The 23632-nt window shown below is 51.9% G+C and overlaps 2 protein-coding genes across 4 annotated transcripts in view; one reads left to right on the top strand and one right to left on the bottom strand.

Moving 5' to 3' along the window:
- Positions 1-4068, top strand: part of SETD1B (SET domain containing 1B, histone lysine methyltransferase) — a 31873-nt gene extending 27805 nt beyond the window's left edge. For all 3 annotated transcript variants that reach the window (XM_058424732.1, XM_058424733.1, XM_032168463.2), the window contains one exon: positions 1472-4068. In XM_058424732.1, the coding sequence (XP_058280715.1) occupies positions 1472-1645 (174 nt within the window). In that variant the 3' untranslated portion in view covers positions 1646-4068. The remainder of the gene's footprint in view (positions 1-1471) is intronic.
- A 2565-nt stretch (positions 4069-6633) lies between these two features.
- HPD (4-hydroxyphenylpyruvate dioxygenase) lies at positions 6634-22072 on the bottom strand. The gene is made up of 12 exons (XM_032168470.2): positions 22010-22072; positions 21581-21685; positions 20848-20890; positions 20505-20587; positions 18911-19000; positions 15748-15851; positions 15059-15136; positions 12784-12946; positions 12594-12665; positions 10836-10958; positions 7050-7166; positions 6634-6956 (listed from the first exon to the last, which is right to left on the bottom strand). The coding sequence occupies exons 2-12, from the start codon at positions 21659-21661 to the stop codon at positions 6846-6848; spliced, it is 1065 nt and encodes a 354-aa protein (XP_032024361.2). The 5' UTR covers positions 21662-21685; positions 22010-22072; the 3' UTR covers positions 6634-6845.
- Between the last annotated feature and the right edge of the window lie 1560 nt (positions 22073-23632).

Below are 23632 nucleotides of genomic sequence, written 5' to 3'. Positions count from 1 at the left end.
AGCTTGTGACGACCGTAATGGGTGGTACAGGCCTAGAGGGGAGGGACACTGATAACAGGGATTTGAGTGCTGAAGGATGAGCACAGAAAGCTGTGAGCAGGAGGCAGGCATGTTCCGGGGTGGATGCCCCTGACTTTGGGTTCAAGTCTTGGCATCGCAGCTTAGTGATTTACTTAATGTCTCTGTGCCTCAGTTTCGTTGTCTGTAAAACAGAGACAATAACAGTCCCTCCTTGTAGGTTGTTGGGAGGGCCACATAGGTGGCTCACTGCACGTGGGCCCTTTGAGTGCTGGCCAGGCCAGTCCTCAGTGCCTGCTGGCTCTCTTGGTTGTGACTTGATCCTTGCCTGGGTGGTAGGGACTTTCCTGTGAATATCCGGGGAGATCTGAGGGGTGAGAGGGAATTGACCAGGGGATGCGGTGCTGGGGCAAGGGGAACTGGGGCAGTGGGGAGAACACCTGTTTGAGAGATAGCAAGGGAGGCAGTGGGCGTGGGGTAGGGTAAGAGGACGGCGTGGGCAGGGCTGAGGGTGGCCAAGCTGAGGAACTAAGTTTCTCTGAGAGCCAAGGTCTCTGGAAGGTTAGAGCCATCAGGTGACAGGTTCTGCTATCCCTTTGGAAACACTTCCCTGGCTGCTGGGGCAGGAGTGGATTTTTCAGGGGTGAGAGTGGCAGAAGGGGCTGTAGCAGGCGGGTGAGCCGTGATAGGGGCCTGAGCGTGGCTGGTGGCCCCAGAAGTGGAGAGCAGTAGATACAACCAAGAGGTCCTTCGGGGACTGAACTCACCGGCCCTGGCTGGGACCAGATCTGGACTGAAGGAGGCAGGGAGGCAGATGCTCTGGGGCCTGGGTGCATGGTGCAGTGGCTGCCCAGAGCAGGAGCAGATCATGCTTTAGGTGTGAGCTAAGTCAAAGATGGTCCCAGGGCTGCCACTGGCAGACAGCAGGTAGTTGCATTTATGGGCTTGGAGGCCTTTACCTTTTCTGTAAAGGGCCAGATAATAAATATTTTTGGCTTGGTGGCTCAGATGATCTCTATGGCAACTATTGAACTTGGCTATTGTAACAAAAGCAGCCACAAATTATATGCAAATGCATGGGAGAATGGATATGGCTATGTGCCAGTAAAACTTTATTTATAAAAACAGGCAGCTAGGGGCTATAGTTTGCTGACCCTTTGTCTAGAGCTCGGAAGTGAGACCTGAGCTAAAAATAGACATATATTTGGGAGGCACTTGCACTATGAATGGAAATGAAAGGCCTGGGAAATAATTTTTATCATCATTACTTAATATCAGAGGCAAGGGGTCACCCCGGGGGTGGGGGGAGCCAAGGTCCAGAGCAGAGCAGTGGGCTGGGAGTCACGTGGCAATGTCAGGCTTTAAGCACAGGCCTGGTTGGGTTTGAGGGGTCTGCAGTGGTGGGGGACCCTGGGGGGCCGGGGGCTCACTCTCCACCCCACCTTGCCTGCAGCCCAACTGCTATGCCAAGGTGATCACGGTGGAGTCTCAGAAGAAGATAGTCATCTACTCGAAGCAGCACATCAACGTCAATGAGGAGATTACCTATGACTATAAGTTCCCCATCGAGGACGTCAAGATCCCCTGCCTCTGTGGCTCCGAGAACTGCCGGGGAACCCTCAACTAGGCCCCGGCACCAGACTCGAAGGATGTCAGCCGTAGCCCTGGGACTCCCGAGCGTGGAGCCCCTGGCCCCGGGGCCCGGCCCCCCCGCCCGCCCCCATTTCAGGTGCTGTCCTCTACCCAGCGGCCATTCAGGGCCTGGCGCCCCACACTACCCCCTGGAGCCCCTGGCTCCGGCCCCTCCGCGGGAAAGGGCTTCTCTGTCGTTCAGCCCACGTCTCTCTCATTTTTACAAACGCCCCTTTCAGGATTTCTGTTTAACTCTAGCATCAGCTTTTCTCTCTCCGTCTCTCCTCCCCTCTCTCTCTTCTCTGTCTCTTCTCTCTCCCACCGTCACCCTCGGCCTCTTCCTGTGAATGCTGCTACGTTGTTTTGTCTTCTCTATTTTTTTCCTTGTTGTGAGAAAAGACATTTAACCGTTGAAATGTGAAGGTGGAATCAGAGAGGGGCCCCGCGGGGGGTCTGCAGAGGCCTCAGTGTGGCTGTGCGTGGCCCGTGTCCTGGAAGCCACCCGGGCCTGGACACAGGGCCAGGTGCTGTGGGAAGGATGGAGGCCCCCACGGCCTTGACCTCAGAACACTATGCCCTGAAAGCCCCCCTCACTGCCCATGGGCACAGTGAGGAGACCCCACACCTTCCCCCACCTGAGCCCCAGCCTGTTCCTTCCCCAGAGGCCTAGGGCACCACTGACCCGGTAGACCCTGGTGGAGCTAAGCTGTCCCAGGCAGGGGCCTCCACTCTGGGCTTTCCCTGCCACCTCACACCCCAGCACCCCTAAACCTTGGGTTCGATGTTTACTTTCTCATTCGGATGCCAGCAATGAGGGAGCCTCTCGGAGGCCCCAATGCAGGTGAGGGGCGCTGAGAACACGGGCGGCCACTCTCTTCTGCCCTTGCCTTCACCCTGGGTGGGAGGGGGCTCCCAAGGGCAGGCGGGTCCCCCAGTCCCGCCATTACGGGTTGTCAGACCATCTGCGTGTGGCATTTTTTGGCTTATAAGCTTCACCCACTCACCCCCAACCCACACCCCACATCCCCCTGCCGGCAGCCCCTCACCCCAAGAAGGCCAGACATATTTATTTTGGGAGGGAGCAGATTACTTCTCCCAGAGAAAGGAAAATCTTGGAAAAGATTTTAAAACTCAGATCTAAGTCTTTGACAGTTTTTTTTTTTTTTTTCCTTTTGACCCCCTTCCCATCCTCTTCAGAATTTATTCCCGTGGCTTTTTTTTTTTTCTTGTGCGTGTATAAAATCAAAACGAAGGGGAAAAAGGTTTTTGAAGTTCAGAACCAACTTCTGTATATAGAGGCTGCCGCAAAGGACTTTCTCTTGGGAACATTGTTTCTTGTAGAAACATGCGGGAAGACGTTTTTTGCTCGTTTCTTTGTACTTCCAAAAAAAAGACAAAAGCAAGTCCCCCCGTACCCCAGAAAGCAGAGGAGGCGTGTAAATAATTTCTGGAAAGTGACTGTTGTGACCCGGAGTCCTCATCAAGACGAGCGTGCTCCATGAGGGAGCTGCTCGCACCCTGCGGACGGACGCAGGCGGCCGACGCCTCTGGTATCTCAGCTTGTGTCAAGCTTGTTATCATGTAAATTCTGTACAAAGAATTGTTATTTTTCTCTTTTTTGTCGTTGGTGGTTTTGTTGTGTGTTTTGTTTTGTTTTGTTTTTTAATTCCTTTCCCCCAGGCCCTCTGTATTTGAGACTGTGCCCGCCGGTTTCAAGATCAAGGAAATCGGTGGCAACAAGACACAGATGGGGTACCTGGGCACAGCGGCGAACTTCTCTTCCGTTTGCGGTTTTTTGCCTGATTGTGCAACTGAGGAAATAATTTATTTTTCACATGAGGAAATGTGTAGCTTGTAGAGACGGCTGATTCAAGTTACATGTACAGCCTCCAAGGGGCTGTCTCCATTCTGTCCCCCTCCCATAAAAGAAGTGGGGGGATTCGAGAAGACCAGGGAAGGGACCCTTGCCTCGCCCCTCTCCCTGGCCTCACCTTGCCCCCAGCCATCGTGCCCAGTGTTAACCTCGGCTGGCCTTCATTAAGGGGACTTAGACCTCCCTCTCCCCAGGAGCCCCAGCCCCAGAGTGGTTTGCAATAATCAAGATATGTGTTGAGTCATTTTTCTTTCAACTCCCTCATTTTTCATTGAACAAATCTCTGCTTTTCAAGAGTTGGGAGTTTCTGCTATTTTTTGTTTTCTCTCCCTCCCCCTGCAAAGAAGAGAACCAATAAGTTGTAGGGATGTTTGTGCGTGTAGACTCCATCATCCACATGTAACTTGTTTTGAAGAGAAGTGTTTCCGTTGTGTGTCTTGATGTAAATATTTGTTCATATTTTTGTGAATTCAATACTATGTACCATTGTATTATAGTAACTTTTATAAAGCAAACCATAAATATACTGACTTTTCTTACAGATACGCCATCTCTCTTGCTCTCCTCTCTCCTCTCCTCTTTATTCTTTCTTTCTGTTGGGAGCACATCCTGCTTCCGTGGAGGGTGGAGTGGTCCACTCAGACACTCAGATCAGCAGGGGTTTTTTTGTTTGTTTTTGAGACAGGGTCTCACTCTTGTCACCTCAGGCTGGAGTGCAGTGGTGCAATCATGGCTCACTGCAGCCTTGACTTCCTGGGCTCAAGCGATCCTCCCACCTCAGCCTCCTGAGTAGCTGGGACTACAGGAGCACACCACCATGCCCAGCTAATTTTTAAGAAATTTTTCTGTAGAGACGGGGTCTCCCTATGTTGCCCAGGCTGGTCTCAAACTCCTAGGCTCAAGCAATCCTCCCACCTCAGCCTCCCAAAGTAGTGGGATTACAGATGTGAGCCACCATGCCCAGCCTGAACTTGTAGGTTTTTGTGAACTGGGCCAAATTATAGTCACCACTAGACCTTCCACAGCTTTTAAGTGTGATTTCTTAGATTTTTTTCTTAAAACCTCAGGTTTCTGACTCATGAGGTCTGCAATGAAGGAAATAAGATCAGGTGTCCTTTTACTATCACTAGAAGAACGTAGGTGGTTCCTCAGAAATGTTTAACACTTAAGGAGATGCCCCCCTGGTCTGCATTTGAGGGAGGAAAAAGGGCTGATAAAATAGTACAAGTTGAGAAGAATTAAATCTATCTTGTATTCATGGCATTTCAGAGATGCTGTGCCCTAGTCAGTCTCAGCTCTGCTTGACCCAGTAGATGGGCGATAAGGGGCTTATAGTTGGCGTCCACAGTAAATGTCTCCAAGAAGACGTAAAACCTTAGCAAAAAGCAATATGCCTGAAAAGACGCTGTACCTCACTTCTTACTGGATAAATGTGAATTATCCCATGATACCGTTTCCCCCTGTCAGGTTGGCAAATATTAGAAGGCGGAGGAAACCCAATTTGAGGGAGCAGGAGGCAGGGGGACTCTCATGCATCATTAGTGGAAGCCAAAAATCGCTGCAACCTTTAGGAGGAAAAATACCTATTAGCAATCAGTATTTAAAACGCACACGGCTGGCGCGGTGGCTCACGCCTGTGATCCCAGCACTTTGGGAGGCCTAGGAGGGCAGATCACCTGAGGTCAGGAGTTCGAGCCAGCCTAGCCAACATGGTAAAACCCCATCTCTACTAAAAATACAAAAAATCAGCCGAGTGTGGTGGTGCACGCCTGTAATCCCAGCTACTTGGGAGGCTGAGGTGGGAGAATCGCTTGGACCCAGGAGGTGGAGGTTGCAGGGAGCCGAGATCATGCCACCGCACTCCAGCCTGGGCAACAGAGTGAGACCCCATCAAAATAAAATGATCAAATGCACACAAAAGTCTTGGCTCCATTGTTCCACTGTGAGGAATTAAGCCTGACAGATACAGTGGGCAACAACATGAAGAAGAGTGTTCTTCACAGCCTCATTTGTGGTATCAACGAAACGAAGGGAGGGTAAATTGTCCGTTCACGGTGGGCTGCTTTTAGGAATTGTGCATCCAGACAGGTGGACCCTCCCGTAAGTGGATTCATGGGAATAGAGGGCTGAGGTCCGGGCTGAGCCAGGAAAGAGAAGGAAGTGTCTGGCCATTAATTCAATCAACCAATATTTATTGAGCACTTCATTTGTGCCAAGTACTCCTCTAGGTTCTGGGGATAGGAATGAAGGAAACACACTGTTCTCGAGGGCGAGCCAGACAAATGTGAAAAGTAAATGCTATAGGAAGGAGAAGAAAGCTAAGAGAAGGGGGTGTAGTTGAAGGAATATACAATTTTACCTTTATTATTTATTTTAGAGACAAGGTCTAGTTCTGTCATCCAGGCTGGAGTGCAGTGGCATGATCATAGCTCACTGCAGCCTCGATCTGCTGAGCTCAATGATCCCCCCACTTCAACCTCCTAAGTATCAGCGACCATAGGCACACTTTACCATGCCAGCTAATTTTAAAATTTTCTTTTCTTTTCTTTTTTTTCTTGAGACAGAGTTTTGCTCTTGTTGCCCAGGCTAGAGTGCAATGGCACAATCTCGGCTCACTGCAACCTCCACCTACCGAGTTCAAGCGATTCTCCTGCCTCAGCCTCCCGAGTAGGGATTACAGGGATTGCTAGGATTACAGGCACGTGCCACTAAGCCCAGCTACTTTTGTAGTAGAGATGGGATTTTTAGTAGAGATGGGATTTCTCCATGTTGAGCATGCTGGTCTCGAACTCCTGACCTCAGGGGATCTGCCCTCCTCGGCCTCCCAAAGTGCTGGGATTATAGGTGTGAGCCACCACGCCCGGCTCATCGCTTGCTGCATTGTCTGAATCGCGTTTATCTCTCCACAAAAGCAGTGTCATCCGTCTTTCCTTCCGGAGTGCAAGTCCCCTTCCTTCCCTGGTTCCAGAATTCACCTCTCCGCGTGGTCCCGCTTGGCAAAGTGCTGGCACGCGCGGCTCCTCGGTCCCGCGGCGCTGGCGGCCGCCCCCCTTCCCCTGGCTGCCATGAGGCACTACTGCCTTACGCGCAACACAAACACAGACACCGCATTGGACCAGGGCAAGCTTTAATCTGGAGGGCTGGAGCAGAGGGCGGCCCCGCTGAGGGGCGTGGTCAGGGTGGGCGGAGCCTTGGGGGCAGAGTCCGCTGGTGGGCGGGACCCAAGGGGAGCAGCCAGTAGGGAAGTTGGGCGAGTTCCAGAATCAGGGGGGCGTGGCTGTGGGTGGACGGGGCCTCCGTGGGGGTGGGCGGTGGGCGGGGCTTACATGCCAGGCACCACCCCACTGGTCTCCATGTTGGTGAGGTTGCCCCGCAGGTTCTGCTCCTCCTCGAAAGCCTTGAACAGTGAGTTGAAGTTGCCGGCTCCAAAACCCTGTGGCGGGAAAGAGAGGAGATGAGCCAAGGACCCAGAAAACCGAGTGTGCTATCTGCCTGTCCCCTCGGGCCTGCCGGGGACAAGCAGTACCTGGTGGTTGTGGCGCTGGATGACTTCCAGGAAGAGCGTGGGCCGGTCCTGCACCGGTTTGGTGAAGATCTGCAGGAGGTAGCCTTTCTCGTCGTAGTCCACCAGGATTTTCAGCTCCTAGGCGGGAGACAGGGGGCTCTGCTAGGGGAGGCTGGCCTGCGCTCTATCCTGGCACGGTGAGATCCTTGGAAAGTCCACAGGGGCTCCTGCACCCCAAAAGTCTGGAAATGACCTCTTTTTCTGGCAGTTCCAGCCACCTCCAAATATATCCCCTAACTGTCCTATTACCATCCCCCTACTACAGTTCCTAAGGCACAATTCAAGACTGCTGCCTGCTTCTAATCTTGTATCCTTACAATCCATCCTCCCCGCAGACATTATCAGGACCCTTTTTTTTTTTTTCTTTTTTGAGACTGAGCCTTGCTCTGTTACCCAGGCTGGAGTGCGGCGGCGCAATCTCGGCTCACTGAAACCTCCGCCTCCCGGGTTCAAGCGATTCTCCTGTCTCAGCCTCCCGAGCAGCTGGGACTACAGGCGCAGGCTACCATGCCCAGCTAATTTTTGTATTTTTAGTAAGATGGGGTTTCACCATATTGGTCAGGCTGGTCTCGAACTCCTGACCTCAGGTGATCCACCCACCTCGACCTCCCAAAGTGTTGGGATTACAGGAGTAAGCCACCATGACCTGCTGCGGGATCTTTTAAAAATCAGATCATATCATTCCCCTGTTTAAAATCCTCCAGTGGAAATCGGAACCCTCATGTACTGCTGGTGGGACTGTAAAATGGTGCAACCACTTTGGAAAACAGTCTGGCAGCTTCTCAAAAAGTTAAACATATAGTGTTGCTTCCTTAAAATACGGATTAAAAAAAAAAAGGGGTGGCCGGGCATGGTGGTTCACGCCTGTAATCACAGCACTTTGGGAGGCTGAGGAGGGTGGATCACCTGAGCTCAGTTCGAGACCAGCCTGGCCAACATGGGGAAACCCAGTCTCTACGAAAAAAAACACAAAAAGTAGGCTGGGCAAGGTGGCTCACTCCTGTAATCCCAGCACTCTGGGAGGCTGAGGCGAGTGAATCACCCGAGGTCAGGAGTTTGAGACCAGCCTGGCCAACATGGTGAAACTCCATCTCTACTAAAAAAAAAAAAAAAATTAGCTGGGCATGGTGGCACACGCCTGTGATCCCAGCTACTCAGGAGGCTGAGGCAGGAGAATCGCTTGAACCCGGGAAGTGGAGGTTGCAGTGAGCCAAGATCAGCCACTGCTCTCCAGCCTGTGCAACAGAGCAAGACTCTGTCTCAAAAAAAAAAAAAAATTAGCTGGGCTTGGTGGCAGGCGCCTATAATCCCAGCTACTGGGGAGGCTGAGGCAGGAGAATTGCTTGAACCCAGGAGGCTGGAGGCAATGGGCCAAGATCGCACCACTGCACCCCAGCCTGGGAAACAAAGCAAGACTCCATCTCTAAACAAACAAAAGGGAACATGGAATTACCATGTGACCTAGCTACTCCTAGATATATACCAAAGTGCATTGAAAACACGTCCACACAGAGCCTTGTACACAGATGTTGACAGTAGCATTATGTATAACACCCCAAAAGTGGAAACAACCCAAATATCTATCGAGGAATAGATAAACAATGTGTGTCTATCTATACAACGGGATATTTTTCAGCCACAAAAAGGAACGAAGCACTGACACACACCCCACGCAGATGAACCTTGAGCACATGCTATGGGAAAGAAGCTGCTCACAACAGGCCTATTTCGTGATTCCTTTTTTTTTTTTTTTTTCCCAAGACGGAGTTTTGCTCTGTTGCCCAGGCTGGAGTGCAATGGCGTGATCTCGGCTCACTGCAACCTCCCCCTCCCTGGGTTCTAGCAATTCTCCTGCCTCAGGCTTCCCAGTAGCTGGGATTACAGGCACCTGCTACCATGCCCAGCTAATTTTTGTATTTTTAGTAGAGACAGGGTTTCACCATGTTGGCCAGGCTGGTCTTGAACTCCTGACCTCATGATCCGCCCGCCTCAGCCTCCCAAAGTGCTGGGATTACAGGCGTGAGCCACTGCGCCTGGCCTTTGTGATTCCTTTTGATGAAATGTCCAGAATAGGCAAATCTATAGAGACTGAAGGTAGATTAATGGTGCCTAGGGCTGTGGTGGGAGGGGGAAGGGAACAGAGGGGTTGGTAGGTGCTGGCTAAGAGGCTCATGGTTTCTTTTTGGGGTGACAAAAATGTTCTAAAATTGATTTTTTGCCCGGGCTGGAATGCAGTAGCCTGATCATGGCTCACTGCAGCTTTGACCTCCTGGCCTAAAGTGATCCTCTCACCTCAGCCTCCTGAGTAGCTGAGACTACAGGCACGAACCACCACGCCTAGCTAATTTTTTAAAACTGTTTTTTTTTTTTAGATACAGGGTCTCTCTATGTTTCTCAGGCTGGTCTTAAACTCCTGGCCTCAAGCAATCCTCTCAGACTCCCAAAATGCTGGGATTATAGATGTGAGCCACTGTGTCTGGCCTGTTTTTGTTTTTCTTTTAGACGGGGTATCACCCAGGCTGGAGTGCAGTGGCCTGATTATGGCTCACTGTAGCCTCTACCTCCTGGGTTGAAGTGATTCTCCCACCTCAGCCTCCCCAGTAGCTGGGACCACAGACACAGATCACCACACACAGCTAATTTTTTTTTCTTTTTGTAGAGGTGGGGGTTTCACCATATTGACCAGGCTGGTCTCAAACACCTGACCTCAAGTGATCCACCTGCCTTGGCCTCCCAAAGTGCTGGGATTACAGGCATGAACCACCATACCTAGTCCTAAAATGCATCTTTTTTTTTTTTGAGACAGAATCTCACTCTGTCGCCCAGGCTGGAATGTGGTGGCACGATCTCGGCTCACTGCAACCTCCGCCTCCCAGGTTCAAGCGATTCTCCTGCCTCAGCCTCCTGAGTAGTTGGGATTACAGGCGTGTGTCACCACGCCCGGCTAATTTTTGTATTTTTAGTGGAGGCAGGGTTTCACCTATTTTTAGTAGACCAGGGTTGGTCAGGCTGGTCTCAAACTCCTGACCTCATGATCCGCCTGCCTCGGCCTCCCAAAGTACTGAGATTACAAGCATGAACCACCATACCCAGTCCTAAAATGGATTTTATGATAGTTGAACAACATAGCAAATACCTAAACATCATAGAAGTGTACACCTTAAAAAAATGACATGTTATGTGACATATGTCAATAACACTGCTAAAACCAAACCAAAAAACCCTCCAGTGGTTTCTGGCCACAAAATAACAAAATCCAGACTCTTGAATAATAGCTCACAAGAGGAACTGGCACTTGCTTACCTGTCTGACCTAGGTCATCACTCAGAAACAACTTCCCATCTACTCTAGCCTATTCTTTCTGTTCCTCAGACGCTCGGGGCATGCTCCTGCCTTGTCCCTTGCTGATCCCTCTGCCAGGAATGCCTTTCTTCCTGCTGTTCAATGGCCAGCTCCCACTCATGATCTAGACTTCACTCAAATGTCACCTCCTCAGAGAGGCCCTCCCTGAGCACTCTCTGTAAAGTGGCCCCAGGCTGCCTGTTTGAACTTCCTGCACTATCTCTGACAGTGCTTTTATTGTTTGTTTGTCATCTGTCTCCTCCTCCCACATAGACCCTAGAATAAATTTCCCTAGCCAGCAGGGACTTAGTCTGGGCTCCCCTCCGGGCTGAGACAATATTTCTGAAAAGATGGAACGCAGAGCTCATACTCCCCACAAGGCTGCGGATCCTGCCTGGGCCTCACCTCCAGGACATCAATGTTCTCCTTCACCTTGATCTTGGCCGTCTTCAGCTGCTCCCGCAGTTGTCTGTAGTACGTGGAGGGAACAGATAAGAACTCCAAGCCTCTCTCTCTCAAGTGGCGAATCTGTTTCAGAGCAAAGTTGAGGTCAGCCTTCAGCCTCCAAGTTCAACTCCCCTAGCCAGGTGGAGGTGCTGGGCCATCAGGAGGCAGGGTCCCTATCCTAGCTCCCCTCAACTGCCAGGATGCCGTGTGGCCTCTTCCCCTTTCTTCTCTGTCATGGGCCCCGTTACAACAACAACTGCTAGATTTATAGGACACTCACCATGTGCCTGCCTCGAGCACTTTTTTTTTTTTGAGATGGAGTCTCTGTCACTCAGGCTGGAGTGCAGTGGCACGATCTTAGCTCACTGCGGCCTCAACCTCCCCAGGCTCAGCTGATCCTCCTACTTCAGACTTCTGAGTAACTAGAACCACAGGTGGGCACCACCACACCTGGCTAATTTTTTGATTTTTTGTAAAGATGAGGTCTTACTATGTTGTCCATGTTGGTCTTGAACTTCTGAGCCCAAGCAGTCCTCCTGCCTCGGCCTCCCAAAGTGTCTGACCCCCCAATTTAAATGTGCAATGCCCTTCACCCTTGCTGTCCCAATTCCCTGCTTCACTTTCTTCCTGCGTGCTCTCTACCATCTAGCATTTATATTTTACTTATTTTGTTTATTGCTCCACAAGGGCAGAAACTGTTACAGGTATGAGCCACCATGCCCGACCTTAATTTCCTCATTTTAAAAAAACATTTCTTTTTTGAGGTTGCGGGAAGATAGGGCCTCACTCTCTGCTACCCAGGCTGGAGAAAAGTGGCTCAATCATAGCTAACTGCAGCCTTGAAATCTTTGGTTAAATGGATCCTCCTGCTTCAGCCTCCCAAGTAGCTAGGACTACAAGCATGAACCACCAAGCCTGGTTAATTTTGTTTACTTTTTGCAGAGACAGGGTCCCACTGTTTTGCCAGGCTGATCTCTAACTTCTGGGCTCAAATAATCCTTCTGCTTTGGCCTCCCGTGTAGTTGGGACTACAGGCATAAGCCACTGTGCCCAGTCCTAATTTCCATTATTTATTATTATTATTTTTTCTAAAGTGGAATTTCACTCTTGTCGCCCAGGCTGGGGTGCAGTGGTGTGACCTTGGCTCACGGCAACCTCTACCTCCTGAGTTCAAGCGCTTCTCCTGCCTCAGCCTCCTGAGAAGCTGGGATTACAGGTGCCCACAACCAAACCCAGATAATTTTTGTATTTTTGGTAGAGACGGGGTTTCACCGTGTTGGCCAGGCTGGTCTCAAAGTCCTGACCTCAGGTGATCCCCCTGCCTTGGCCTCCCAAAGTGCTGGGATTACAGGCGTGAGCCATGTGTCCGGCCCTAATTTCCTCATTTTTAAGGTGAGGCAACTAAAGTCTAGAGACAGCACTGAATCTCCCAGAGACACAGAGCAAGCCACTGGCAGGACTGGGACCATCACCCAGGCTTCCTGATACCCTGGCGCCTGCTACCTCCAAAGCCCAGGGGTTCTGTGGAGAATGAACTCTCTGGGGTGGGTGGGGCTGTGCCTGCCCATGAGTTGCAAGAAGCAGTGAGGGAGTCCTGTCAGTCTCCCAGCCCAGAGAAGTGGGCCCAGGACTGCCGCCACCCGCCCTCTGGATTTTGCAGAGACCGTCCCTGGCTCTGAATGAGAGAGGTGTTCGGACAGGGAAGGGGGTTCTAACCGCTGTGATGATGTCTTCGGTCTTGAGAGCGATGTGCTGGACCCCAGCGCCCCCGTTATAGTCCACATATTCCTGGGGGAGGGAAACAAGGAGACCACTGTCATTTGCCCCGTCACCCACATCTCTGACCCTACAAGAGCCCCCAGACCTCTTTCCTGCTCCCCTCTCCCCCAGCCAGCGGCGGCCTCACCTGGATCTGGGACTTCTTCTTGCCAGGCGCTGGCTCATTGATGGGCATCTTGATGGACTCTTCATAGTTGGCCACCACAATGGATCGCAGAGAGCTATATTCCGTGTGCACCTGCGTGTCATCCACGGACCAGAAGCGGTGGAACTGCAGGTTTTTCAGGTACCTGTAGGGTGGGTGGTGGGACACATCTGCTCTGAGCGCCTCCGGGGACGGCCTCCATCACCCCATTTCCACCTTCCAGAATCTGTCCCTGAGCAGGCTCCAGAAAGGAGATGCCATTGCCATCACACCCATCAGAGATTTAGATCTTTCTGTTGTTGTTGCTCGAGACAGAGTCTCACTCTGTTGCCCAGGCTGGAGTGCAGTGGTGCAATCTCGGCTCACTGCAGCCTCAATCTCCAGGCTCAATTGCTCCTCCTACCTCAGCTTCCCAAGTAGCTGGGACTACAGGCGTGTGCTACCACACCTGGATAATTTTTGGGTATTTTTATTTTTTGTTTTTTGAGACGGAGTTTCACTCGTCGCCCAGGCTGGAAGGCAGTGACGCAATCTCGGCTCGCTGCAGCTGCCACTTCCTGGGTCCAAGCGATTCTCCTGCCTCAGCCTCCCAAGTAGCTGGGATTACAGGCATGCACCACCATGCCGAACTAATTTTTTGTATTTAGTAGAAACAGTGTTTCACTGTGTTGGTCAGGCTGGTCTCGAACTCCTAACTTCAGGTGATCCACCTGCCTTGGCCTCCCAAAGTGCTGGGATTACAGGCATGAGCCACTGCACCCAGCCGTATTTTTTGTAGAGATGGGGTCTCACTATGTTGCCCAGGCTGGTCTTGAACTCCTGGGTTCAAGCCATCCACCTGCCTGGGCCTCCAAAGTGCTAAGATTCCAAATATGGGCCACCATGCCCAGCCTAGATTTGTACCTTTATGATGACACTTTTCCTTCAGGTGGAAGCGTCTTGGAACGAAATACATATAGGACGGCAAGGCTCCCACAGATGGAAGTAAAGTGCTTTGAGAAAAAGGCCCTTGCTTGGAATTTGGACAGGGGGCTCTCTGGGTGGTGGCAACCTTCCTGCAAGGCTCCCTGGACTGCGATGCTCCCAGGGTTCCTCAGAAGGAGGGCCTGTGGGTCACTTTGGGCCTCAAGTCCACTGGTCTCCATGTTGACAGTTTTACAGTGAATAAATGCATCAGTGGCCTCAGGCTAACTCCCACCATCTTGTGCTGTATTTTCCACTTTTTTTTATTTTACTTTATTTTATTATTATTATTATTATTATTTTTTTGAGACAAAGTCTCGCTTTCTCACCCGGGCTGGAGTGCAGTGGCGTAATCTCAGCTCACTGCAACCTCCGCCTTCCTGGTTCAAGCAATTCTCCTGTCTTAGCTTCCCAAGTAGCTGGGACTACAGGCACACACCGCCACACCCAGCTAATTTTTTTTTTTTTTTTTTTTTGAGACGGAGTCTTGCTCTGTCACCCAGGCTGGAGTGCAGTGGCACAATCTCGGCTCACTGCAAGCTCCGCCTCCCGGGTTCACGCCATTCTCCTGCCTCAGCCTCCCGAGTAGCTGGGTCTACAGGTGTCTGCCACCGCGCCCGGCTAATTTTTTGTATTTTTAGTAGAGACAGGGTTTCATCGTGTTAGCCAGGATGGTCTCGATCTCCTGACCTCGTGATCCGCCCCTCTCGGCCTCCCAAAGTGCTGGGATTACAGGCGTGAGCCACCGCGCCCGGCCCACACCCAGCTAATTTTTGTATTTTTAGTAGAGACGGGGTTTCGCCATGTTAGTCAGGCTGGTCTTGAACTCCTGACCTCAGGTGATCCACCTGCCTCTGCCTCCCAAAGTGCTGGGATTACAGGCATTAGCAACCGTGCCCAGTCTATTTTATTTTATTTATTTATTTTTTGGAGACAGAGTCTTGCTCTGTTGCCCAGGCTGGAGTCTCACTCTGTCACCCAACCTCCACCTCCCGGGTTCAAGTGATTCTCCTGCCTCAGCCTCTTGAGTAACTGGAATTACAGGCGCCCGACACCTCATCCATCGAGTTTTTGTATTTTTAGTAGAGACGGGGTTTCTCCATATTGGTTAGGCTGGTGTTGAACTCCTGACCTCAGGTGATCCTCCCACCTCCCCTTCCCAGAATGCTGGGATTACAGGTGTGAGCCACCGCACCCAGTCGTATTTTCCACATTAGTGCAAGGACCAGGGAGTGGGCCAGTCCACCGTGAGGACCCGTCATCTTCACGCAGAGGGAGAGGGCCACGGTCTCACCATTCAGAGGCAGACACCATCTCCTGATCAGGCTGGTTTCCCACAATGTGGTCGATAATCTCCAGACTGCATTTGGGCCTGGGAAGGGAAGAAGATGGGGGTGAGAAGGTGGCTACCCCCCAGATTGCTCCCTTCTCCATGACCCCTCAATAATAATAATAATAGCTCACACTTCTGTTTTTGGAGTTTGATTTTTTTGTAGAGATGGAGTCTCTACAAAAAGAGAGACTCTTTTGTTGCCCAGCTTGGTCTAAAACTCTGGGGACCAGGTGAACCTCCTGCTTCAGACTCCCAAAGTGCTGGGAATATAGGTATGAGCCACCGTGCCCGGCCTCACACTTGCATAGCATTTACTATGGGCCAGACATTTTATTTTGTCAACTCATATACTAGTATAGTCCCTATTTTACAGATGAAGAAACTGAGGCCTAGAGAGATGAAGCGACTTGCCCAGGGTGAAATGGCTGTGAAGTAACAGAGCTGGGATTTGAACCCAGGGAAGTTTGGTTGCAGAGGCCATGGTCTCAGCCTCTAAGCCACCTCTTCAAGCACCCCTGAGGACTTCCAGGAATTCCCCAGCCGGCTCCATTCTGCCCCAACACACATGCGCAGTGGACATGGAGGAAGGGGCATTACTTTTCACAGTACCTCAGGGCTTTCCACCCACCTCTGCCCTGAGAGACACTCACAGTTTAGGAAGTAGGGGGTCCATGAACGCTGGGGCCTCATATCCAGGCAAGAATTGGCCGATGTAGTTCATCTTCTCCACCAGGGTGTGTGTGGTGTCTCCATACTATGGGTGGAAAACAGCCTGGCTCGGCCCCTGGCCACCCATCCCCCCCCGGGGAAAGAGCACATTTCATAGCGCTAACATAGCCCGGGGTTCCAACCTGCATCTGACCCTAACCAGATGCGTGATCTTGGGCAAGTCACTTCTCCTTTCTGAAATGAATTGCAATCTGTCACTTGTTTGAGAGTTTCTGTGAGGGCGGGGACACTGTTTTGCTCATCATAGTGTACCCAGCGCTGAGCTCAGTGCCTGGCACAGGGGAGGTGCTCAATGAAGCACCTACTTCATGTATTTCAGTAGGTCAATTAGATGAAGAACGCAGGAGGGCACTGGATTAAATTATACTGAAGAGCGGCCTGGCGCAGCGGCTCAGGCCTGTAATCCCAGCACTTTGGGAGGCCGAGGCGGGTGGATCACAAGGTGAGGAGATCAAGACCATCCTGGCAAACACAGTGAAACCCCATCTCTACTAAAAAATACAAAAAATTAGCCGGGCGTGGTGGCGGGTGCCTGTAGTCCCAGCTACTTGGGAGGCTGAGACAGGAGAATGGTGTGAACCCAGGAGGCAAAGCTTGCAGTGAGCAGAGATCACGCCACTGCACTCCAGCCTGGGCGACAGAGTGAGACTCCGTCTCAAAAAATACAACAACAAAAAAATTATACTGAAGATCTCTGTCAGCCACTTTAACCATCTTTTTTTTTTTTTTTTTTTTAAGGCGGAGTCTCACTCTGTCACTCAGGCTGGAGAGCACTGGCAGGATCTCGGCTGACTGCAACCTCCATCTCCTGGGTTCAAGCGATTCTCCTGCCTCAGCCTCCTGAGTAGCTGTGATTATAGGCATGCATCACCATGCTGGGCCCACCTCAACATCCCAAAGTGCTGGGATTACAGGCGTGAGCCACTGCGCCCAGCCTTTTTTTTTTTTTTTTTTGAGATGGAGTCTTGCTTGTTGCCCAGGCTGGAGTGCAGTGGCGTGATCTCAGCTCACTGCAACCTCTGCCTCCCAGGTTCAAGCGATTCTCCCACCTCAGCCTCCCAAGTAGCTGGGATTACAGGTGCACACCACCATGCCTGGCTAATTTTTGTATTTTTTTTTAGTAGAGGTAGGGTTTCACCATGCTGGCCAGGCTAACTTCTGACCTCAAGTGATTCGCCTGCCTCAGCCTCCTACAGTGCTGGGATTATGGGCGTGAGCCACTGCGCCCAGCTCTCACTGGATCCTTACGACGACCCTATGAGGACTCATAGTTGAAGATACTGAGGCTTGCAGCCATAAAAAGGAACAAGATCATGTCCTTTACAGGGACATGGATGGAGCTGGAAGCCGTTATCCTCAGCAAACTAACGCAGAAACAGAAAACCAAACACTGCATGTTCTCACTTAGAAGTGAGAGCTAAATGATGAGAAAATATGGACACATCACGGGGAACAACAGACACTAGGGCCTGTCAGATGGGGAAGGTTGGGGAGGGAGTGCACCAAGAAGAGTAGCTAATAGATGCTGGGCTTAATACCTAGGTGATGGGATGATCTGTGTAGCAAACCACCATGCACACGTTTACCTATGTAACACACTTGAACATCCAGCACATGTACCCTAGAACCTATAATAAAAGTTGAAGAGGCTGGGCACGGTGGCTCACACCTGTAATCCCAGCACTTTGGGAGGCTGAGGCAGGCAGATCACAAGGTCAGGAGATCAAGACCATCCTGGCTAACACGGTGAAACCTCTACTAAAAATACAAAATTTAGCCGGGTGTGGTGGTGGGCGCCTGTAGTCCTAGCTACTTGGGAGGCTGAGCCAGGAGAATGGTGTGAACCCAAAAGGCGGTGCTTGCAGTGAGCCGAGATCGTGCCACTGCACTCCAGCCTGGGCGACAGAGCGAGACTCCATCTCAAAAAAAAAAAAGTTGAAGAAAACAGCCAGGCATGGTGGCTCACGCCTGTAATCCCAGCACTTTGGGAGGCTGAGGCGGGTGGATCACTTGAGGTCAGGAGTTCGAGACCAGCCTGGCCAACATGGTAAAACCCTGTTTCTACTAAAAACACAAAAATTAGCCAGGCGTGGGGGTGGACGCCTGTAATCCCCGGGAGGCTGAGACAGGAGAATCACTTGAGTCCAGGAGACAGAGGTTGCAGTGAGCTGAGATTGAGCGACTGCACTCCAACCTGGGCGGCAGAAAAAAAATAACCGGCATGGTGGCATCACCTGTGGTCCAGTACCGGAGGCTGGACAGAGGATCACTTGAACTGGAGGTGGAAGTTGCAGACACTCCAGCCTGGGTGACACAGCGAGACTCCGTCTTTTTTTTTTTTTTTTTTGAGACGGAGTCTCGACAGCTCTGTCGCCCAGGCTGGAGTGCCGTGGCATGATCTCGGCTCACTGCAAGCTCCGCCTCCTGGGTTCATACCATTCTCCTGCCTCAGCCTCCCGAGTAGTTGGGACTACAGGCGCCCGCCACCATGCCTGGCTAATTTTTTTGTATTTTTAGTAGAGACAGGGTTTCATTGGTCTCTATCTCCTGACCTCATGATCCGCCCTCCTCAGCCTCCCAAAGTGCTGGGATTACAGGCGTGAGCCACCGCACCCAGCGAGACTCCGTCTTTAAAAAAAAAAAAAAAAGTTTGAGGAAAACAAAAAAAGATACTGCTGAGGCACAGGAAAGTTGAGCGCATGTCCTAGATCACATAGGCGTTCCAGTTCCAGTCTTTGCTCATTTAAAGAGAGTCATAGAGAGGTACAGTAATATGCCCAAAGTCACACAGCTCGTGTGGGAACTGATGTCCCCGGACCCCATCCTTCTCCCTTCTTCAGAGCCCCTGCCTTCACCCCCTTGCTGTCATCCTCCTGCCCTGGGAGGAAGGGAAGCCTGGGAGGAGTGGCTGGTGGCTCTTGCAGCCCCCATACACTGGCCAGGCATTACGGGGGACAGACTTGAGGGACAATGCCTGTGTTCCAAGGCCCATCGGTGGGATGGTTTGATGGAGTCAGCTGCGGGGCTCCTGGCATCTCAGTGGTGCCAACGGCAGGAGGGGTGGGGGCACCAAAGGGAACTCACCGTCTGCAGCACAGCAAACTTCACCTTCCCAAACTTGTCTTGCTCTACCCAGGGCTCCCTCACGATTTTGGCGCCCCGTTCCCGTGCTTTCTGCAGAGAAGATGGGACTGGGGAATTGGTGAGGGCTGGAGCCTTCCAGAACCCTTGCCTGCTGCTCCTGCCAGGTGGCCTCTGCGTGGTCCTGCAGGCCCCTCCAGTTTCTCCAGCCCCAGGTAGGAACCCCAGCCAGCTTCAGCCATTACCCTCAATACTCATGCTCATTTGGCAAATAGGGAAACTGAGGCCCAGGCCCAGAGTTGGGGCTATGGGAGACAAACTAGGTAGGGATGGGTGTCTGTCCTGCCTCTGCTAACTCCCCCTGTGATCAGTCCCCTTCTCTAGTCCTCAGTTTCACCATCTGTAAAAATAATGGTTGGATGAGAATAAGAAGAAGATTCATGTATTTATTTAGCAAAACTGCACTGCATGACAGTGCTTATATCATGCACCAGGCTCTGTTCTAGATTCTAACCTCGTTCATCCTCACAGCAACATTATGCAAAAGTACTATTATCATCTCCATTCTCTAGGTGAGGACGTTAACGCACAGAGACATTAAGTCACTTGCCTGAAGTCACACAGCTAAGATTCAGACCTGGAGAGCCTGGCTCTGGAATGCACACTCTGAATCTCTAGGCTGCATGTTGGGTACAGTGTTTGGTTTAGAGTTGTGCTCAAGAAACGGTAATTCTGAGGCCAGGCAAAATGGCTCATGCCTGTAATCCCAGCACTTTAGGAGGCTGAGGTGGGCAGATCACTTGAGGTCAGTTCAAGACCAGCCTGGCCAATATGGCAAAACTCTATCTCTACTAAAAATACAAAAATGAGCTGGGCGTGGTGGCAGGCGCCTGTAATCCCAGCTACTTGGGAGGCTGAGGCAGGAGAATCGCTTGGAGGCAGGAGAATCGCTTGAACCCAGGAGGTGGAGGTTGTAGTGCGCCAAGATTGCACCACTGCTCTCCAGCCTGGGCAACGGAGCAAGACTCTGACACACACAAAAAAAAAAAAAAAAGAAAAAGAAAAAAGAAAAAAAAGGAAATAACCAGCCTTACCAACATGGAGAAACCCCATCTCTACTAAAAATACAAAATTAGCCGGGCATGGTGGCCCATGCCTGTAATCCTAGCTACTTAGGAGGCTGAGGCAGGAGAATTGCTTGAATCCAGGAGGTGGAGGTTGCGGTGAGCCGAGATTGTGCCATTGCGCTCCAGCCTGGGCAACAAGAACAAAACTCTGTCTCACAAAAAAAAAAAAAAAAAAAAAAAAAAAAAAAAAAAAGGAAATGGTAATTCTAATTTCCTCCTTTGACAACCCAGCTGTGGTTAGCCCCGTGTAGCAGCTGTGGAAACTGAGGCTCAGTGAGAGAGAGGACACGGGAGAGGACGGGGCACCCCCGGAGCCTAGGTGTGTGTCACACCAGCATCTGGTCTTGTCACTGTGATGCGGCATCTGGGCTTGTCACTGTGATGCAGCAGTGTCCTTCCAGCCCTTACTGATGGGGTCCCCATGGCAGATGGAGGCCTTCCTCTCCCAATCCGCCCAGGTGCTTTCTCACCTGCACGATGTAGTCACAATCTTCCACCTCGAACGCGATGTCCTTCACTCCGTCACCGTGTTTCACCAGGTGATCGCCCATCTCTGTGGCCGGCAGGGAAGGGATGGCACTGGAGTCTGGAGTCTAGGTCCCCTCACCTGGCTTTTAGTCTCCATCCAGGCCCTGAACCCAGAGCCCACCCACAGAGCCATGCGTCCACCCTCCCCGAACCCAGACCCCACCCACAGAGCCATGTGTCCACCCTCCCCGAACCCAGACCCCACCCACAGAGCCATACGTCCACCCTCCCCGAACCCGGACCCCACCCACAGAGCCATACGTCTACCCTCCCCGGGCACCTCACCTTTGTTCCAGGGGTTGAGCGCTGAGGAGAGGACAAACACAATCTAAGATACGAGGAGAAGGAGATGAGGCCAGTGGCTCGGGGGGGCATGGGGAGGTGCACCCATCGGCCCCTCCCTGCCGATCCGAGACACCCCTGATAGAGCACAAGAACTCCTGGACCTGGGTTCTAGCTCCTTCTCTGCCTTAGTTTCCCATGCTGGTCCTGAGGGATGGGGCTTTCAGCCATGCCAGACCCCCTCTGGATCCTCAGAGGAACTGCTAGGTCAGGTCTCCCTTGGGGAGAGAACTCCAGAGACCCCATCGGTCAGGGCACTGCTTAAAATTCCTCCTCTGATATCCCAGGTTTTCTGAGCACCTGCGGGGTCAGTGTTGGGCCAGGCTGAGGAGGAAACGAAACTAGGAAGGACCCTGTTGTTTGGCTGTACAAAGATGCCAGCGGAGGGGTCGGCGGGAGCTAAATTATGTTTTTTGTTGTTGTTGGGGTTTTTCATTTTTTTTATTAAGATGGAGTCTTGCTCTGTCGCCCAGGCTGGAGTGCAGTGGCACGATGTTGGCTCACTGCAACCTCCGCCTCCCGGGTTCAAGCGATTTGCCTGCCTCAGCCTCCTGAGTAGCTGGGATTACAGGTGCCCACCATCACGCCCAGCTAATTTTTGTATTTTTAGTAGAGATGGGGTTTCACCGTGTTGGCCAGGCAGGGGTTGGGGGCTGTCCTGGGGGTGGCGACTCACCTTCCCTTGTTTGATTACATGGCTGACCACCTCCCGGGAACCGGTCTCCAGGCCCCTGTAGGCTAGAGGTTCAAAGCCCATCTTGCTGCAGTAGAATGACGCAGCCTGAATCACAAGGTTGCAGCAGGGTTCATGAGGGTCAAGGGGCCAGCATGGGGGACTTCCGCAAGAGAGCCCCTGGCCCCCCTCAGCCTGCCTGCCCTATTGCCTCAGGTGCAGAGACCCTCCTGGGAAAATAGACTGCTGCCTGCACATTTTGCTGACAGATAACTTTCCCGCTGGCGTAATTAGGATTCAGAGTATCTGGCCCACCCCTGGCCTGATCCTCCCTCCCAAGGGCCAATCACAGACCCTGCTGGAGGCCTGCCCTTGTCAGGCGGCCCTCTGCCCTGCCCTCTGCTCACTCCAGCACCTTGCCCCCGCTTCTACCTGCTTGGCGTTGCCAACCCAGAAGGTCACAGAGTGGAAGTGGAGGAATCGGCCTCTCTCAGGCTGCAGAAGGAGAGAAGAGGTGAGGTTGAGTCCCTGAAAGTGAGTCTAGAAAAGTGCGGGTGAACTGATGTCCCCTAGCCACCCTCCTTATCCCAGCCTCAACCACAGAACTTAGGAGCAGCGGAACCCCATGCAGCCTTGCCAAGCCTCAAAAGAGGTTTCTCATGTGGAAGTTGAGCTCCTGGGTGTCTTGGATGGGGAAGCCCCCTTAGAAGGCCTGCCAAGGTTCCACACAGGGAAATAGCCTTATGTTGCAGCAATATGGATTTAAGTTAGACCTTAGAAAGAACTTCCAGATGGGATTAAGAGATTGGCAGGCATTTAAGAAGGGGTACAGGTTTTGTTTTGGTTTTTGTTTTTGAGATGCAGTTTTGCTCTGTTGCCCAGGCTGGAGTGGAGTGCAGTGGTGCAATCTTGGCTCACTGCAACCTCCGCCTCCCGGGTTCAAGCGATCCTCGGGTTCAAGTGATCCCCCCCACCTCAGCCTCCTGAGTAGCTGGGATTACAGGGGTGCTCTACCACACCCGGCTAATTTTCGTATTTTTAGTAGAGACGGGGTTTCCTCATGTTGATCAGGCTGGTCTCGAACTCCTGACCTCAAGTATTTACCTGCCTTGGCCTCCCAAAGCACTGGGATTACAGGCATGAGCCACCATGCCCAGCCAGGATACAAGTTTGTTACGAGGTTGAGTCCAGCTCAGTCTCGGGGAGCCCCGGGGATAAAGCTGAGTGTGCAGGCATGCACTTCATGTATCCACTCCAGTCCTTCCTCTTCTGCTCTCTGCTGAAACCCCAGTCTCCCTGCACTCCGACCCCCTTCTAGACTCAGGCCCCTACATTTCCCACATTTCGCCTGCTTACCTTTGCCCCTTTGTCACTGTAAGTCGTCTAAGGAGAAAAAGAAGGACAATGAGACTTGGAGGCTCCAACACAAGGTGCTTCTGGAAGTGTTACTGAAGATGTCCCACCCAAGGGGAGATGGTCACGGCACTTACCATGATTGATCTTAGTCAAACCTCCTACTGGGACTAGAGGCCTGGGGAGTGCTGGGCTGGAGTATTTAACCCCAAGCAGGTCCCGCCCAGGCCTCCTGGCCTACCTGGGGGATGGGGTGGGAAGCTGAGCTCAGCCCTGGAAGGTTCCAGGCCTGGAGGCCTCTGATCCAGCTGCAGCCTCATTGAACAGGATGGTGTTGCCAGGCCCAGAGAGGGGGAGTGACGTCCACTAGTCAGTGGGAGGCAGAGTCAGGGCCAGAAGCCAAGGGCAAGCCTTTCCAGGATGCTGGGACTGCGACCATTACTGCCCAGAATCCAAAGCTCAGAAGCCAAGGCCGGCTGGAGTGCAGTGGCGGCTCCAGAACTCTTGCCTAGAGGAAATTTGAGGGGGAATTTGGAGACTGGCCCCAAAGTCATGTTTGCATAAAAGCATTGTATTCCATAGCTGTTAGAGGCACGGTAGGAGAAGATTTGCATCCTGGCTCTGCTACATACAGTGTGACTTGGGAAAATCACCTCATTTGTAAAACAGAAACAAGAATAGTGTGGTGGGGATTAAAGGAGA

Source organism: Hylobates moloch, unplaced genomic scaffold (genome assembly GCF_009828535.3).
Source record: "Hylobates moloch isolate HMO894 unplaced genomic scaffold, HMol_V3 SCAFFOLD_12, whole genome shotgun sequence".
NCBI lineage: Eukaryota > Metazoa > Chordata > Mammalia > Primates > Hylobatidae > Hylobates > Hylobates moloch.
Note: the sequence above shows the minus strand (reverse complement) of the source record. Positions and strands in the feature narration are given on the sequence as shown.